General features: G+C 35.7%; 1 protein-coding gene across 2 annotated transcripts in view; it reads right to left on the bottom strand.

Annotated features, from left to right (window-relative positions):
• Positions 1 to 19,567, bottom strand: part of KIAA1328 (KIAA1328 ortholog) — a 342,210-nt gene that overhangs the window by 208,945 nt on the left and 113,698 nt on the right. For both annotated transcript variants that reach the window (XM_047086945.1, XM_047086944.1), the window contains exon 6: positions 9,698 to 9,825. In XM_047086945.1, the coding sequence (XP_046942901.1) occupies positions 9,698 to 9,825 (128 nt within the window). The remainder of the gene's footprint in view (positions 1 to 9,697; positions 9,826 to 19,567) is intronic.

Below are 19,567 nucleotides of genomic sequence, written 5' to 3' on the forward strand. Positions count from 1 at the left end.
ATTTTGAAACTGTTATTAAGTACATGAACATTTAGTATTATTATATTGCCTTGATGAATTGAATACTTTAGCATTATGAAATGACCTTTTTTCTGAAATATTCTTTGCTCTGAAATGTAAATCATCTGATATTAACTTAGTGAGTGCAACTTTCTTTTTATTAATATTAGTATGGTACACCTTTTTTCCCCAATTTTTACTTTTAATTTTGCTATTTGTTTCCTATTTGTCCCTTAGATTTTTTGTTCCCTTTTCCCTCTTCTTCTGACTCCTTTTGGATTACTCTTTTTGATTCCATTCAATCTACTCTGTTAATAGCTATAATTTTTGTCATATTATTTTTGGGACTAATTTAGAGTTTATAGCAAGTACCTTTAACTTATCATAGTCTACTTTGAAAGGATATTTGTCTTTACAGATATTGTATAAGAAACCTTCCAATAGTATGTTAATTATCCTCACCTAGTCTTTGTACTACTGTTACACATTTTGCTTCTACATATTATAAACTCCATGGTATATTACCTTTCTTAAAAATATATATTTTACCCTTAAACATAATAAAACAAAGAATTCTTATACAAACTTACCCTTAATAATACAAAGAATGTTATTTTATATTTACTCACATAATTAGCATTTCTAGGATTATTTTATATAAATCTATATTTCTATCTAATATTATTTCTTGTGGTTTGAAAGACTTCTTTTAACATTTCATGTAATGCAGGTTTGTGGATGAAGAATTTTTTTGAGCTTTCATTGTCCAAAAAGTCTTTATTTCACTTTCAGTTTTGAAAGATACTTTTTGTTCAGTATAGAATTCTAATGACAATTTTTTTTTCTTTCAGTAATTTCAAGATTTCATTCCACTGTCTTCTGGTTTGTATTATTTGACCAAAAACAAACAAACAAACAAAAACTGCTTTCATTTTCATCTTTCTCTTTATGTGCCATGTTTTTTTTTCCTCTTACTGCTTTTAAGAATTTTTCTTTATCACTGGTTTGGTTTTAAGTAATTTGATTATGATGTGACTTCATAGAGTCTTCTCCATCTATTTTGTGCTTTTAATTGACTGATCCTCTTAGATCTGTGGGTTTATAGTTTTCATAATACTGGAAAAATTGGGGGTCATTGTTTGTTCAAATATTTCTTTTCTACTCTGCCCCTCTCCCGGAGCCCATTTGGGAACTCAATCACACATATATTTGGCTGTCTGAAGTTCTACAGCTAACTTAGCCTCTGTTCCTTTTCTTTCAGTCTCTTCTTCTTGTTCTTCTTGTTCTCGTTGTTGTTGTTGTTGTTATTGTTCTTCTTCTTCTTCTTCTTCTTCTTCTTCTATCTCTGTTTAATTCTCAGTAGTTTCCATTACTGTGTCCTTATTTTACTAATCTTTTCCTCTGCAATGTTAAATTCCCTGTTAATGCCTTCCCGTTTATTTTTCATTGCAGTTAGTCTCTACAAGTCTGATTTAAGACTTTAACAATATGTATTGCTTCTAGTTAACAAGCTCATGTTTCCTTAACTTCTTGAAAATATGTGTTGCAATACAGTAAAAATAACCTTAGGGTTGTTGTCTATTAATTGTATAATCTGTGTCATTTCTGGGTTGGTTTTCGTGGATTTTGTCTCACCTGGGGTTATACTTTCCCCCGTTATAGGGCTGGTAATTGTTGTTGTTGTTTTTTTCAGTAATTTTTGACTGGAGGTTAAGCATTGTGAATTTTAACTTTTTGGTTGCTAGATATTTCGGTATTTATTCTTGAGTGATAAATACGCTTTATGCTTTATTTTCTGTGTAGTTAACTTGGAAATATGTCCTGCCAAATATTGTTTTTCAGCTTTTTTTAGGGAAAACCACAGCATCCTTTAGTCTAGGGCTACTTTTGCCCTCTACTGAGAAAATACCTTCCTGAGTACTGATGTCATTTTGGCTGGTAGAAACAATATCAATTCACAGCCTTATGCAGTAAGTTCCAAGGATTTTTCCTCTTTTGGTGGTTCTTTTTCCCGACACATTAAGTTTTCTCATACTTATGCATTAATCATTATTTGGAGATGCCAAGCTGGTCTCATAAACTGTTCTCATGACCTGTTTATGTGCCTTTCCTCTTACTGAGTTTTATTCTTTCAACAAGCATGTTGTACCTCTATTTTTCTTTTTATATTATAATATTCTCAAAGGGCTCATCCATGTATGCCCTATCCACTCTATCACATAGCCTTGTTATTTTCTGAAATTTTAATTTCCTTTTCCTTGTTAAATTGTCTTTTGAGATTATATGATGCATGAGGGCAGGATCTATACCCAGAACACTCAAAACAGTAAGCACATAGGCATTCAATAGACATCTGCCAAATCAATAATTCCACCTTTACCTATCTGTTCCACTTATTTTTTTTTTGATATGAGAAAGTTAATCTTTACACATTGACATGAGTCTTAACATTTCAATCAGATAATGAATGTTATTACTATAATGACAAGATTAACCAATCAAATAATGTACTAAGGCTCAAAATCACATTAATTTGAAAGAAGCAGAAAACAGGTTAGCAAGGGTTCAACTAAAAAGTTAACAAGGGAAGAAATAATTTAATGTTCACTGAATAATAAAAAACTATAAAAATCAGGCAGCAGGGTGTTTGAAATATAGCTTAGTTAACAGGCACGTGCAGGAAGATAAGTTATGCGAAGGTCTGAGTCCATAAAGAGAAGGACAGCCAAATACTATACTTTTTGAAGTATTATCTGTTTACCTGGAGGGTGTGTCAAATATCTTTGTCAGTAACATTTGATATATAAATGTCAGTATTCCCATCCAAAATGGGGGAAAGGGTATTTAGGATTTCTTCCAGCTGGTACCTTGGTCCTTTGAACAAAAGCCTAGCTCTGGCAGAGTGCAGATAGATAGTAGACTGATTATCAGTGTAGTAATAAAATGTGACCCAGTTGCCTCTCTCCTGCACTTAGACGTCGTATCTGAACGTGTTGATGCTAACTCTGCAAAATCAAGTACTTCTATTCTGCAGTCAATGGAACTGGTTGCAGATCAAGACTTTCTGTTCCATGAGTAAAAATTCATTCAAACTTGGGCTGAGACAATCTATGTTTAATTGTAGTCAAACCACAAACAAAATTTAACCATCTTAACCATTTCTAAGGGTACAACACACTAGTGTTTATCATATACATTGTTGTAAAACAGAACTCTGGAACCTTTTCATGTTGGAAAAGTAAAACTCCGTATCCATTGAAAACTAACTCCCCTTCTCCCCACCTCACCCCCCAGCGCATCCATTATTCTACTTTCTGTTTACAATAGTTTGATTTTTTTATTTTAAAGTTTATTTTTGAAAGAGAGACGGAGAGAGAGAGGGATTCCCAAGCAGGCTCCACACTGAGCGTGGAGCCCAATGCAAAGCTTGATTCCACGAACCACAAGATTATGACCTGAACCAAAACCAAGAGTTGGACACTTAACCGACTGAGCCACGCAGGCACCCCAAGAATTTGGCTATTTTAAACACTTCATATAAGTGGAATCATGTAGTAATGAGACAATCTGTTTAGTATTAGATTCTCTTTCCTATTACATGCCCTATGACAGCTAGCACAGTCTTAGAGCCACTTGAAAGAAATTAAATAGACTTCTGAGATGTAGGACTGAGAAATAATGTCAAAAAGTCAGATACAAAGTAAAAATTGACTCCAAAAAGATTGATCATAAACCTAAGTTGTTCAACATATTTTGACCATGTATCCCAATCATATCTAATATAGAGAACATACAAAGTTTAACATTTTTAAGACTACATTATCAGTTTAAATACTTTTGAGATTTAATTTTGAATCTATAACCTACCAGTAGAAAGCCTATTTATTCAAGTTAATAGCCAAGTATTAATGTCTAGATTGCACTGAAAAATAGACTTTCTGGTTTGAAACTAATTGTGTAATATCCAAGTATGTGAAAGACTGTATACTCAGTACCAATTATAAAGCAATTTGATTTGAAAAAATTAACACAATAGTAAATATATGTCTTTCATGTTGATTTGGTTTTCAGTGTTTAAGAGACTTATAGTATATCACCAAGTAATTATTTATTATTATTCAATTTAGCCTGATTTGAAGATCTGATTTAGGTATGCAGGACTTTCAATGGAGTATATAAAGACTGATCTCTCCTCTCAAAATGGTAGGAAATGGTCTATAATAATTTGTATAGTTGTCTGAATAAATAATAAAAAGACCATAATAAATAATGGGCAAAACATACTGAAAAGTAAAATATTGTTCACAGTGGCACCAAAATTCAATACGCACAGTCATCTTAGGATTCAAAATTCATGCACAGTAGGCCATATGCAGTCAACAAAGTTTGCCTGGACTTGAGACCTTCATTATCATTATGATTCATACCATTGGACCACACTTTAATATTAATTCCCCTCGAAGAGAGATTCTTTGCAACATATAATAATAGATTAATTGCAACATAATGAATTATGAAGTTCACCTATCTGTCAAGGGTAGCATTTCTTATATTTTTCCTTGGCTATTAAAAGTATATATTTTATTGATGAGCATTATTTCTTGACTTAAGGTTACTACTGTTAAGGTGGATTTGGGAAGCAGCTCTAGAGGCACACTGCATTTACCAGCAAGACACCCAGACATTTTGAAATGGTCTTAATATGGCTCTGAAAAGCACAGCTCTAGGTACTATTCTAGGATCTCTTGATTCTGTAGTCACTTGAATCTCAGAATATCTGCTAGATTTTTTCTTTCTTGTTAAGGATTTATGCACCATAAAAATAATACTTTTATCCTCATTTAAAGACAATACTTCTGCTTACTATTCATTACATAAGACTAAATGATATATTGTGCCAGTGTTCAAAAGTTCAGGTGCGTAAAATATGCATAAAAAACACTGAACCTAAAGAAACAAACAAACAAAAAGTGCCTGAAAATAATCACAGAACAGGAAGTAGTTCTATGCCCTATGCACAACAAAAACTCTTTTAACAAAACTATATTGACAACAATAGGAACTACCAAAAAACATTAAACATGTACTCAGTAATGATTTATCTTTCATATATTTCAAATTCTGTTTAGTACACGACCCAGATTCAAACTAAGAAACATGGAACAAGTCATCATGGACAAAATGGAAAAGTTATAAAAGGCCTTTTACCAGATCAGATCAGCAGAGATTCATTAATACCTATTGCCCTTGGCTGAAAAGTAATGATGAATTTATCCATTTTATCGAAAAGGGGAAATCTCAAAAAGGTACCAAATCTTCCTTTTTATCTTTTTGACAAAAAAAGGAGAGGTAAAAAAAAAATAGTAAGGTAGGCTTGCATACCAACACTTTTGAATGACAGTGGGAGAAGCTACTCAAAATGCTGCCTAGGCTTTCTCTTACTTTAAAGAATACTTTAGAAATACTGCTATGTAACACTTCAAAAATGGTAGAGCCTGTCAAACACTCAATTGTGCTAAGAAAAGCTATATTCTAAAATGTACATTGGTCAAAACTATGGTTACTAGATCCTTCCACATCCAAGACCAAGGTTATATTGTGGGTAAGTATTATTTCTTAAGATAGGGAAATGGAATAACGGACACACATCAGTGAAATATCTTAATCTCAACAGAGCAAGTGAAAAACATTTCTAGAATCCATAATGAATCCAGGCTGAATGAATTAGAAAATTCATCTTTGAGGCACAGCAAGAAAGAGAATGAGGGAAAAACAAGGGAAAAAGTCACCTTGTAAATGGAGTAATCTCTTTTCAAGGAAATGGTAGAAATCAATGAAGAAAATCACAAGCTAGGGCATTCTTCTGAGAACTGTGGATTTAATAAAACTATAAGCAAAACCTATAATATGCAACCTGAGCCAGATGGCAAACAATGAAAGAAGAAACAGAATAAGTCTCTTAAAGTCATGTAAATGCCTCATGCAAAATGAACTTCTGCCATCTCCATCACAAAATCTGGAGATTAGTTAAATAAAAAAAAACCCTTATTTTCAGAACAAATAAAATTTAATGTTTCCCTGATATTGTGGCTGTTCACAGTAAAAGCAAATAAAGAGTTTCCTACCATTTCTAGTATATTAGTGCTCTGATATTAAAAAAACGAATGTCAGGGGCACCTGGGTGGCTCAGTGGGTTAAGTGTCTGACTTCGGCTCAGGTCAGGATCTCACAGTTTGTGAGTTCAAGCCCTGTGTTGGGCTCTGTGCTGACAGCTTGGAGCCTGGAGCCTGCTTCAGATTCTGTGTCTCCCTCTCCCTCTCTCTGCTTCTCCCCCACCCCCAGCACTCTCTCTCAAAAATAAATAAACATTAGAAAAAAAAACCAAACAAGATTTAATCATGGAAACAGGGGCATCTAAAGGGAATTTTCAACATTTTTTTTTTTTTTAGGTATCTCAAGTTTTTCTTGTCTTTCTTCAAGAAACTATGGATTCAGACTAGTTAGGTTCACACCTTGATTTGCCAACTTGTCACCTGCCTGACCTGGTAAGTCATCATTCTCTTCTCTGAATGAGTCTGAGCTTCTTCCTCTGTAAAGTGGGGCTCATTTCACTGGTTTATTATGAGGGCTACATGATTTACTATGTGTTCTGAGCTGAGAACTGGCACCCAATATGTACCATATAGGTATTTGTTAAATAAAAATTAAATGTTAAACCAAATGCTGTGATAGGTTCTGAATATATAAAGACCAATCCAATAGGATGCCTGTTTTTTTTTTTTTTTTAAAAAGCCTGATGAAGGAGAAGGGTAACTAAACAATGATTACAAAAGAACAAGAAAAGGTGCTGTGATAAAGATGAGCAAAGCCTATTTGTGAGCACATCAAGGGGACATTTAACTTTACCACATCTTCATTCAGGCTCAGAGTCATCACAATGATGCCCCTCCTGACAGAAAATAAAACTGTTGACCAAAGTTACCCAATTCCCATGAGAGGGAATGACAAGGTGTTTACCTTCATTCGGGTAAGAGAAGCTTATCACAAAGAACAAAGCAGATACCGTAAGAAGCAAGATGATAATCTCTACTCAGCATCCAAAAAGAAACTTATTTTCTCTCTAAAGTCAAATGGCAGAGCCTATAAGTGGCCTCAATTTCATTTTCGTTGCATATAAGACATAATGACTTAACTACCAGGCACTTCCAGAAAACATGGTTTTAAAATTTTCTCATGAGTAAGTCTAAATGAAAAGTCAAAATTTCTCTTTTTAGGATGCTCTCTGTAAATACTTGGCCAACATCTTCATTCTAGTATTAGTGATTTTTTCAGTTTTGTTCCTCAAAGTTTAGGTTAGAGAGTCAGTGTTAATTATGATGGGTCTCTAGTGAAACCTCCAAGAATCACTAGCATAAACATAAAACACTAGAACAGTAATACCTAAGAAAGTTTTATTTTCCCCCAATTTCAGAAGTAGATAAAAAGAGTGAGCCCTCCTTATCTAGAAGTCTTTAGAGCTCCATACATGTCTTTAGAGCCCTCTAGTGACTATTTCTTCACTCTCAGTCTATTTCCTCAAGGTCCTAAGACCTTAAACTCAGTCTATTTCCTTAAGGTCCTAAGACTCTAAACTGGCAATTAAAAAACCTTCCCTCCCCTCTAACACGCCTGCCAAATAGGTTGCCCTTCACTTTTGTGGCCCCTGACACTATGCCATGCAGCGGGAAGGAGTGGAAATACAAAAGCAAAGGTCAGAAATCTGATACTTTATGCTACAATTTTCTCTAGCCCACCCAAAAACAATAGACAAGGACCACCTTTAAAACTGCCCTCCCTGGATGCCTGGGTGGCTCAGTGGGTTGAGCAGGCAGAGTGTCAGACTCTTGATTTAGGCTTTGGTCCTGATCCCAGGGTTCTGGGATCACCCATCCTGCCAGCTCCGTACCGTGAGTGGAGCCTGCTTATGATTCTCTCTCTCTCTCTCTCTCTCTCTCTCTCTCTCTCTCTTCCTCTGCCCCTCTTCCCTGCCTAACAAACAAACAAACAAACAAACAAAAATTCCTGTCTGCCCTGTTTTCCAAGTGGCAGGGAAAATCCAGATAGGATTTTCCAGATAGGATCCAGATATCAAGATTAGCTGCCACTTTCCTCTGCCTCATTTTACACTGTAGGTTTTTTAGAAAACAGAACAGAAGAAAATATTTCAAATTAGAATACAAATAAACCATTCATACTTTGGCCATTTCCTTTTTTTTAAGTTTATTTATCTGTTTTTAGTAATCTCTAGGCCCAATGTGGGGTTCAAACTCACAATCCCAAGATCAATGCTCTACTGACTGAGCCAACCGAGCAAGGCCATTTCTTATAAATGTTGTGACTTCAAAAAAAAGGATATGCCGAAAGTCTGAGCTACACAACATTCCAGCAAGTTATTACTATTATATTATTTTAACCTTTCCATATGTCTAAACTTAAGTTCATAACTGAAATTTTCTTGACCCCAATTTTTTTTGTGTATATATTTTATCATCCAGTTAGCCAGCATACAGTGTATATGGTATGCTCTTGGCTCCAGGAGTAGATTCCCATGATTCATTGCTTACATACAACACCCAGTGCTCATCCCAACAAGTGCCCTCCTCAATGCCCATCATCCATTTTCCCTGCCCCTCTGCCTCCCACCCCATCAATCCTCAGTTTGTTCTCTGTATTTAAGAGTCTCTTATGGTTTGCCTCCCTCTCTGTAAGTATTTTTATTTGTTTGTTGTTGTTCTTTTCATTCCTTTCCCCTCCATGATTGCATCCACATTGTTGCAAATTCTTGGTCCAGTTCCGAACCTATCTGAGATCACTGTCTCTAGGCTGACCAGCAATGATGTTCCTTAAAAGGGTTGTAAGAAACCATTCACAGGATCTGATAGTATTCAAAGGGGAAGGTAACATGTTAGCACATTACCCAGGCTTTAATACTTAATAGCAATGGCCTGGACCCTACTGCAGTTTTTTCTGCGATGTTTCAGTGTGTAAGATTTATTGTCCTCTTCACTTGAAGGTTTAAACTCACTTGGATATGAAAAGACAACAAGTATCACTGGCGAGAGGCTGAGAGCTTGTTTCACATCACAACTGGTAGGGTTCTGAAAAGTCATTTAATTACACAATATACACCATTTGAGGATATGTATATATGTATATATAGATGTTTATATATAAAGTCTCATCTATATTTATGTGATTTATACATACATACAAACATGAAATCATGCAAAATATTTCAATTTTCTACAATTTAAGATTTTATGAGTCACCAAGTCACTTCTATTATTCTAAAAACGTAAACATGAGTTAGGAAAGGCTCATTAGTGTTTTCTGTAAGGACAAGGCGTAACAGCCCACCTGATCTTCATTAAGCAACAGAGCAATGGGGTTTCTTTACTATTCCTGCTGTACTTTCACATAACTAGGAGCTTCTCACTGACCCATAGCCTGCTTCAAGTAACCATTCCTGACCTCTGGGCCCCAGGAACAGGAGGTGAAAAAACAAAAAAGAAGTAAAGGACACTAACTCAATCCCATGCTATATTTGCATGTTTTAAGACAACGGTATATACTGGGACTCGATACAATAAAGGCAAATGACTTATGACATCTTGCTGATCCATTCAAGACAAGAAAAGGTAAGAATAAAGCTGCTTACCTGTGGTTCCTGCATTCCAGCAGCACCAAGTTCTGAGAGGGACATGGTGAGCTTCTCCTGCTGTTCTGATAGGTATTTCTGATAGAGACTGAGAAGTTCTTGGCATTCTCTATATTGTAGCTGAAGAGGTGAGATTGCAAATTAAGGGAAAAAAAATGAATAAACTGATTCAAACTGCATCTATCAGTGCTGCTTTTCAGATTCCAGTAAACAAAAGAGAGCCAAAAATGCAACCATATTTGGTGAGAGTGCAAGTAGACCAACACAGTACATATATCCACCAAAAAAAAAAAAAATAATGAAAACAATAATTCACAAAGAGAGTAGCAATGGTCATCCTATTTGAGGAGAAATTTCTCTCTCAAATCTTCTTTAAATCTGAATGAAAAAAAAAAAACATGCAAAAGAAGTAAGTTAGACTCCTATCTCACCCCATACACAAAAACTAACTGGATATGGATCACTGATCTAAATATAAGAGCTAAAATGGTAAAACTCACAAAAGCAAATCTTTATGACCTTGGATTAGGCAATGGTCACCTGAAAGCACAGAAAACACAGAATAAATAAATAAATTGGACTTAAATTTTTGAAAAAGCATACACACAGAACAACTTTTGCTTCAAAGGAAACTATTAGGAAATTAAAAAAACAACCTCCAGGTTGAGAGAAAATATTTGCAAATCATACAGATGATAAGGGACTGATATTCAGAATACATAAATACCTTGTATGATTCAACAGTAAGGAAATATCTAACCTAGTTAAACATGAGCAATGAACTTGAATAGACATTTCTCAAAAGAAAATATACATATGTCCAAGCAGCACAAGAAAATATGCCCAACATCATTAAACATTTGGAAAATACAGATCAAGACCACAATATGAGATGCCACTTTGCATCCACTAGGATGGCTATAATCAAAAAGACTAACAACGAAAAGCTTTGATAAAAATATAGAAAAATTACAACCCTCCTATATAGCCAAGGGGAATGTGACACGACACTGTTGCTTTGGAAATAATAATATTTTGTGCTCCCAAAAGTTAGACATTGAGCATATTCAGTGCTCCCAAAAGTTAGACATTGAGTTACAAGACTCAGCAATTCCATTCTTAGCAATAATCCCAAGAGAATAAAAAATATATGTCCACACAAAAACTCGTACATGAATATTCAGAGTAACATTCTTCATAACAGTGAAAAAGTAAAAACAACCCAAATGTCACCAAGTGATAAATGGATAAACTAAATGTGGTATATCTATACACAGTATACTACTCAGCCATAAAAAGAAATAAAGTATTGCTATATGATATAATATGGATGAGCCTTGAATACATTATGCTCATAAAACCAGACACAAACGGCCACACGTATGATTTTATTTATATAACACCGCTGTGGTGTTTTTTTTGTTAATTATTTTAAATACTAGTCTAATGAACTAGGGGAAAGAATACTCAGTTCTAAGTACACGGGATCACAAATAAAAGTTACATTCATTCATGTTCACTTCCCATACTCCAATTTTCTGAAAAATTACTTCAGATCCATACAGAGAGAAAGTACATTACTAGTGTGTGCCAGCAGCTGGGGGAGGGAAATAGGGAACAAGTACTAATGGGTATCATTTCGGCAGGGGGGCAGGGGGTGGGTAGGTAATGAACATGATCTGGAATTAGATAGTTGTGCTTGCATAGCTTTGGGAATATTCTCAAAACCACTGAATCGCACTCTTCAAATGGGTAAATTTTATTGTATGTGAGTTATATCTCAATAAAACTGCTACAAAAAATGCAGAGTAGAAGTGATAACACTTCTAATTACTGCCTAATTTAGGAAGAAAGTTCTAACCATATCAAACATAAAGGAATTATATTAGATTTTTGTCTTGTTTTTCTATAATGTCAGTTAAGTCAATGTTTCATTAATAAAACAGTCATCAGGAAATTTTCTGCCCATATACTTCTCTACATTTTTCACAGTCCAATATGGAGAACATAGCAATCTAACCAGGGGTACCCTCTCCCACAGCTCCTCGAACTTGCAAAGTGCTCAAGACGAAAACCCTAAAGTGGAAAAGTCACCTAACTGCATAGATCAGGTGTATGGGAGACAGCTCTATCCAAGAGAAAGTTCTATTCCTTCTCATTTCCTCCCAGGCCCACTTTTCTCTCGGATCATTTCTGAATCTCCCCCCTCACTTAATTATGTATGCTGTTGGTATAAAAATTACTGTCCAATAAGATTATCCTATATAAATACTTTTACAACTGGTCATCATGATTAAGGGTGGGAATAGTATTTCGTAAATGTCAAAAATGGTGACTGGTTTCAGTATTCCTTAACATTTTCATAACCTAATCATTGCCTCAGGGCAGGTTCTTGCTCTAATAACTTTTGCCAATCATGACTGCATAAATAACCAATTGCTTCATTATTCTCATTATTAACCTTTAACAAAAAGAAAGGAGCCACAGATGTTTTATAGAAGGGGAACGGTTCATAATAAAAGGATAGGTTACTAAGCTTAAAGAATACATTAATTAGAAGAGCTTATTGAATCCTCAGTATCTTAAAAACAGTAAAGATAGAATGAAGTGTTCTAAATAAGCTAATATCATTTCAAAGTCACTATATGTCAGACCAGGCTGGTTTTTACATTGCCATGCTTTTTGGCAGTAAGCTTCAAAAGACGAGAATGATGTGTGGTGGTCCCAAGAGTCCCTGCCAGCTATGACGTATATAAAAAGAATGTTTGATACTGGTTGTTACCATAGGCAGTAATGTTTATAGTAGGTGGACGTATTAGCCTGGATGCAGAATATGAATTGTACTCTGGAGAAAGCCAGCACAATTATACAGCCTAAGAGGTAAATGTCAGCATTTGAAGACAAATTATAGGCAAATTCATTTAAACCCACGCTATTCGGCAGAATATAAAAACAGGTAGTCCTATCTTTATCAATTTTTTATATCTGTCTTGATTCACCAGATTTTGCAATGCTCCCCTTTTCCTGGAAAATCCAAAATGTATGTCCAGGAAACACAGTAATTTTCCTTCCTCCCTAACACAATGAGACTTCAACCCTCCATCTGGAGAGAGAGATTTATGTAAGGAAAATGTGGGTAAAATGCTTTCTTCACTGATCTGGGGGAGGGAGTATAGTGAGGAAAAAAAAAGACACATTTAACTCAGTCCTGGCCAAATGACAGAAAAGAATGCAACAGATGTACAATATCCAATCTAAGGGAAGGTGTACATCCAACCATGACCGGAATCTAACACACAGGTAATCTGTCCAACCACCATTCAAGAACTGAAAGGAACGGCAGTCGTCACAACCTCATTAAAGAAAGAAATCTTCATAAGATAACATAAACAAGTATAAAGTAATATCAAGCAAGATCATATTAAAACCTAAACATTAATTAGCCGAAATGGCTGTGGAAAATGGTCATTTTGCAAAGCTTAAAGCCTTAACTTCAAAATGCATTAATTCAGAAAAATAAAAGTAAAGGTCAAAGCAGAATGAATAGGGATATAGGGAGAAAGAAAAAAAAAATCATGTGAGTCTCCTGACCAGAGACAGGATATATTGTTAGTATGCTGCCAAAGTAGAAAGTGATTGCCTTGAGCTGGAAGATTTCATCTGGCATAGCAAAGACTACCCTCTTACCCCATCTCACCCTTGCCTTGGATATTTGGGATACTGGGATCTGGTACTTAGTAATCCTGATTTAATACGGAACTCAGTGAAGGAAGGTCTCTATGGGAGGAGAAAAGGGAGAATCATTAAACTAAAAAAAAAAAATTCTCTATTTTTTGAACAAAGACTCCTTGGAAAAATGGCTGATTCCCATTCTGGCATATGGAAAGTACAAAGTAAGCTATGCTCTAATGCAAAAAAGTGTGCAAAGAGAAGTAGATGGGGGGGGGGGTGTTGCCAAATGAATAAAAGCAACCCTGAAGGAGACTCTCAGTCAAATTTAGGACAATTTGAGCACTGGAAGGAGTGACTCTAATAGCAAATTGAGTAAATATTTACCAGTTCATGGTGATACTTCAAAACGACAAAAAAGAGTGAAAGGGGAAAAAAAAGTAAAGCCCATCTTTATAGAAGAATCCTAGCTAACTATTTAGAAGGAATGGTCAAATTTTTTAAATTGCCATTTTATAACCCCCAATGAAATAACAAATCCAGGCAAGAATCATCAATGGAGACTGAAACCAGTAAGTGAAAGATTAATAAATAAGATATGCATAAAGTGTCAAGATTAGTTACTTAGAGCAAAGAAGAAAATGTACCTTTAAATGGTAAAACCTGGTAGTCATTTCCCAAAGTGAATTTAAGATCACTAACAGTGAAAAGAAAAACCCAGTAATTATACACCCCCTAATGTATAAAGTAGGCAACTTACCTATGAGATATTCTTGCCAAATGCTTTACTTGCATTTAATAAAATATGTAAACCTAACTCCCATTTCACAGAAATTAGAGTAAAAGAACAAGCTAAATTACAGCACAAAGAAACAAATCAGACAGTGTGGGAGATTTTGCAAAGCACTTGGCCTGAACTCATCAAAAAGTTCATGTCATGGAGGGAGAGTGGGGTCAGAGGTCTATCCTAGTTTAAGAGATTGAAGACCCAAAGAAACGCAACCCATGGACCATGAATGGACCATGATTGGACCCTTGCTCAGGGAGAAAAATAGCTATAAAAGACATTCTCGGGACAACTAGAGAAACTGGAATATTGACTCAAAAGTTGATCTTATGAAATTACTGCTAATTTTATTAAATATCATAATGTGGTTTATAAAGAGAAATGTTCTTAGTCTTAGGAGATGAATGTGAAGTATTTAGGGTGACATATGACACTTGGCTCAAGGAAAAAAATAAGTGAATAAATGTTTATATATGTAAGAAAATACATTTATTTATATCTATAATTATATACATATATATTTATGTAAATATGTAACAAAAATAAAAGCAAATATGTGAGAGGACACAGCAAATAGAGTAAAATGTAAACTATGAAATCTAGGTAGCATATATATGGTGGTTCTTTGCTTTATTCTATCAACTTTTCTATATATTTGAAAATTGCCATAATAAATAGTTGCAAAAACTTGTTTTTGGTTGTATTTTTTTGTGTCTTCTTTCTACTATTAGCTAGTCTCTTCTTGTCTTCCTACTTCCACCATAAATTATCTGGGGATAAGCAGAACTGGTAGCATTAGGTCAGACTCCCGAGAGCTCTAACTACGTGTATCCGTGGTCATTAAATCAGATGATAAACTGTTAGTATGATCTGATGATACACCAACAGAAACCCATCCCTTGAACCAAAGATAGGCATATGAAAGGTAGCAAAAGATCACTTTTTAAAAGCCTGTCGAGTTTTCTTCCAGTCATGTAATGAAGGCAGTAATGTAGAGTGATTAGCGCGCAGGCTTAGGTGTCACCCAACATTCTTGGCTGAAATCTTAATTCTGGTATTCAGTAATAATGTGCCTCTGGATGAGTAACTTCTCTGACATCCTCATCTGGAGATGATGATTCCTACCTCACCTTACAGGGCAACTATGACTATAAAATGAGCTAATAAATGAAAAGCGCTTAGCATAGTGCAGCACACAGAGCATACATTCAATAGATTTTCTGAAAAGAGATCAAGGGCACAAGAGATAAAAAGTGCTGGCAAGGATGTAGAGAAAAGGGAATCCTGGTACACTGCTGATGGGAATGTAAATTGGTACAGCCACTATGAAAAACAGTATGGAAGTTCCTCAAAAATCTAAAACTAGACTACTATATGGTTTAGCAATCCTATTTCTGGGTACATATCTGAAGGAAATGAAATCACTATCATGAAGGGATATGTACACCCCTATGTTCATTGCAGCATTATTTACAACAGCCAAGACATGGAAGCAACCTAAGTGTCTGTCAAAAGATGGGAGTTAAAAATGTAACACACACAAACACACACAGGAATATTATTTAGCCTTAAAAAAGAAAAGAATCTTCCCATTGGCAACAGTATGGATGAAACTTAAGGGCACTCTGCTAAGTGAAAAAAATCAGACTGAGAAAGATAAATACTATATTCTCTTAATTATATGTGGGGTCTACAAAGCTGAACTCATAAAAACAGAGGGTAGATTGGTGGTTGCTAATGGCTGAGGGTTTGGGGAAATGACGGTGGTGGTCAAAGGATATAAACTTTCAGTTTTAAGATGAATAAATTCTGGGGAACCCTGAGGGACAGCATGGTAGCAATAGTTAACGATAGGTACATATTGTATGCTTGAAAGTTACTATAAGAATAGATCTTAAATGTTCATACACACACACACACACAGGGAGGTAATGGATGTGCAAACTAACATTATGGTGTAATCACTCTGCAATATACACGTATATGAAATCATCACGTTGTACACCTTAAACTTACAGTGTTATATGTCAAATATATATGATATCAAGGGGCTTAGAGAAAGAGATTTAAATAAATAAGAATACCATGTTCTAGGAGAGGCATTTAAACATAGGATACAGTGGAGACTTTTTTTTTTAAGTGGGGGTAAGTGTTCACTTTAACAACACTGAAGAGGGACAGTCAGGAAAGACTCCAGAGCAGCTGTGACCCCAGAAATGAATTTTGGAAAAGGAGTATACTGATGCACTGGATAGGCAGGATGGGGGAGGTCCGTCAGCTGAAAGATCATCAGGAGCAAAGGCATGGAGAATGAAACTGATATGCACCCTAATGGAACTGCAAGTGGTACAGCACGGATGGGAAACTGGTCATAGGTAGGGAGGTGTGACGAGGTGGTAGGGGCAAACAGGGGCCAGATCAGGAATGTTACACTAAGTTGCTGGACCTTATTTCTTTTTAAAAAAATTTTAAATGTTTATTTATTTATTTTTGAGAGAGAGAGAGAGAGAGAGAGAGAGACAGAGCAAGAACGGGGGAGGAGCAGGGAGAGAGGGAGAGAGAGAGAATCCTAAGCAGGAGCCTGACATGGGCTCAATCCCAGGAACAGTGAGATCATGACTTGAACTGAGACCAAGAGTCAAATGCTTAACCAACTGAGTCACCCAGGTGCCCCAGACTTTATTTCCGTACAACTCACTGACGGATGTCTTAAAATCAATTTGCGTTTTATAAAGATACCTTTGGTAGGCATATGAAGGATGGATTGGGAAGCTTAAGACCAGAATCAAAACAACTGATTAGAAAATTGCTACAATAGTCTAAATGAGAGACACAAGGGGTCTGAATTGAACAATGGTGGAAATTAGGGGGACTGGGGTAGGGAGGAAGATTTAAGACACTGTCAGCTTATGAACTGGAAGACAAGATGTATGACCAGATGCACAGTTGCCTTTACCAGGACACAGAGTGCACAGTAAAGAAAAGGTTTGGGGGAAGGGAAAGCACACTTTAGACACACTGAGTGGGGATGCTTGGGGAGCGTTCACTCAAGATGGCTAATACATGACACTTGGATCCTGGGCCTGGAATTCAGAAAAGAGGTCTCAGTAGAAATAGAGAATTTGGGAGTTAATCACTTTATATGTGCTGGCTGAACACAAGAGTGTGTAACATTGTCCAGGGAATGTGTAGCTTCATTCATTCATTTGTTCATTCTTTCACCCATTCAATAAAAAGCTCCACAGAGCAGGAATATTCATGTTGTGTTTATTGCCAAATTCCTTAGCCTACATAATAGGTACTCAACAAATATTTACTGAATAAACACAATTTACTGAGTACATTAGCATTTGAGACTGTGCCAGACGCTAGACATACAGTGATGAACAACAGCAACACTGTCTCCTGCAGGGAGCTTATCATCCAGCAAGGCAGGCAGGTAATCAAGCACATACAATAACGAATGATGGAAATAATGGCAAGAACATTGTGTCGGGCTCTGCTAGCATGCCCTAAGGAAACAAGTGACTGAGGAACAAGGGAAAGCCACTTGGAGAAAGATATTTTCAAACTGAGAGAAGAGGGCCAATGTAACAATAACATAGAAAGGGCAGGCAAAGGAAGAGGAATCAATAATCAATCAAAGGAAGAAGAATCAATACAGTTGACTGTATCCGAAGCAGCAGAGGCCATGCCAGTTAAAGACAGAGGGCTGAGAAGGCTGGTGACCCTTGCCAGAACACAAGTTTGACACTGCTTGGTTATTCACCATTTCTCCCACTGTTTTGGTGGATGACAGTTATGTTATTTTTCCACATCAAAGAGAGAAGCTTCTGGATAATAAGAGATGTTTTACTCAGGGTCACTTTGAGATAAAAACAAGTGACCGTGAGGCTCCAACTCTGATGCCATCCATTAGTCACAAGACTCCCAAGGAAATATGGGAACTCAAAGATGTTCACTAGAGCAGGTACGCCCTTCACTCTGAACACCGACACAGTGCATAATGTATACATATAAAGATAGCACATACCGTGTATTGTACTTAGAATGTTTTGCCTATCCTTATACCTACAAAATTCCTGTTTATCCCTTCAAATTTGCCCTTATGTCATTTCTTCCTCCATCTTTGAATTCCTAAGCAGAGTTAAGCACCTTTATTATAGTAAGTAGCATACTGCTAAAATTATTTTGTATCACTATCACCTGAAGTGGGCTATGTGTTCCTGGAAATAATAGTATATTAATCTGGGTATCTCTCTAGTACACAGCAGGCACTTCAAAAATGTTAGAGAAATGAATAAAAGAATAAAAGTAAAGAAGTGTTTACTGAATTTCGGGTTAGCTTTGGATTGGCAATTGAAAAACTATAGATAGACCATATATTCTTTAAATTAGTCAAGAGGATGGCTAAAAATACTGATTCATTAAAATTTTAAATTGTTCTAACTTCATAATATTTTCCCACCTTGAAGCAAATGGCTTTTGACCATGTCATATTTCTCACAATCATTTCCTACCCCTCCCCCCTTCAAAAAACAGTACACATACATTGTCAGAGATAAACAGAGGTCCAAATTATGTAACTAGTTTGGTACCCAATGACAATATATACAATTAAAAATGGATTGTTCGTAAAAGAAAAAGTGATACCAAGACGAATTAATTAGCAGAGCTAGACAAGAACTTCACATGACAATAACTTTACATCCTTATATTAAGTTGTGATCTGTGCTGGAGTACAACCTACTGATACAAGTCTGAAATTTTCCCTTTAATTATTTTATGGCAAATTCAGTGCAAGACCACAGTATTTTCCAATTTCCTGATGATACTAATCTGTTGGAGGAAAGGAACATATCTCCAAAACAAACAGGGGAAAACTCAACACTCTGGACGTTTACAAAAGAAGAGAAACGCTTCACCCAGTTTCTTCTGGATTCTACTTACTCTGTTTGAACAATGGCAACAAAAACAGGAGACATGTAAAGAGATCTAATTAGAGTAATTAACTAGCTTTTTTAGAGTTTTTGAAGCATCACAGTTTCTACCTTATTTTCTGCAGAGTTGCAAAACAGGATGGGGCACAACAAACTTGGCACTAAGACACTTGAGATTCTGTCTTTGCTCAGATCATCAGACCCTGAGGTTTTGAGGAAACTAATCACACAATGGAGACCCAAGGTTTATTTCTCCAACCTTAAAGCAAGGACATGTATTCACAATTAAAAGTTCACATACAGATATCCTAAAAAACAGGCAATTAATGTGCCAGATTGACCAGAGTTTTTATTTCTTTATGATTTTCTGTTCATGTAACACTCTAATGATATACATTTACATTCATGGTAGATATTAAAGACAAGGTTGCAAAAACATTTCTATTGAAAGCCATGCATTTTCTCTTGCTTCTA

Source organism: Lynx rufus, unplaced genomic scaffold (genome assembly GCF_022079265.1).
Source record: "Lynx rufus isolate CCGP_SWC_20201006 ecotype Redwood Valley unplaced genomic scaffold, mLynRuf1.p SCAF_22, whole genome shotgun sequence".
In the NCBI taxonomy this organism is placed as follows: Eukaryota; Metazoa; Chordata; class Mammalia; order Carnivora; family Felidae; genus Lynx; species Lynx rufus.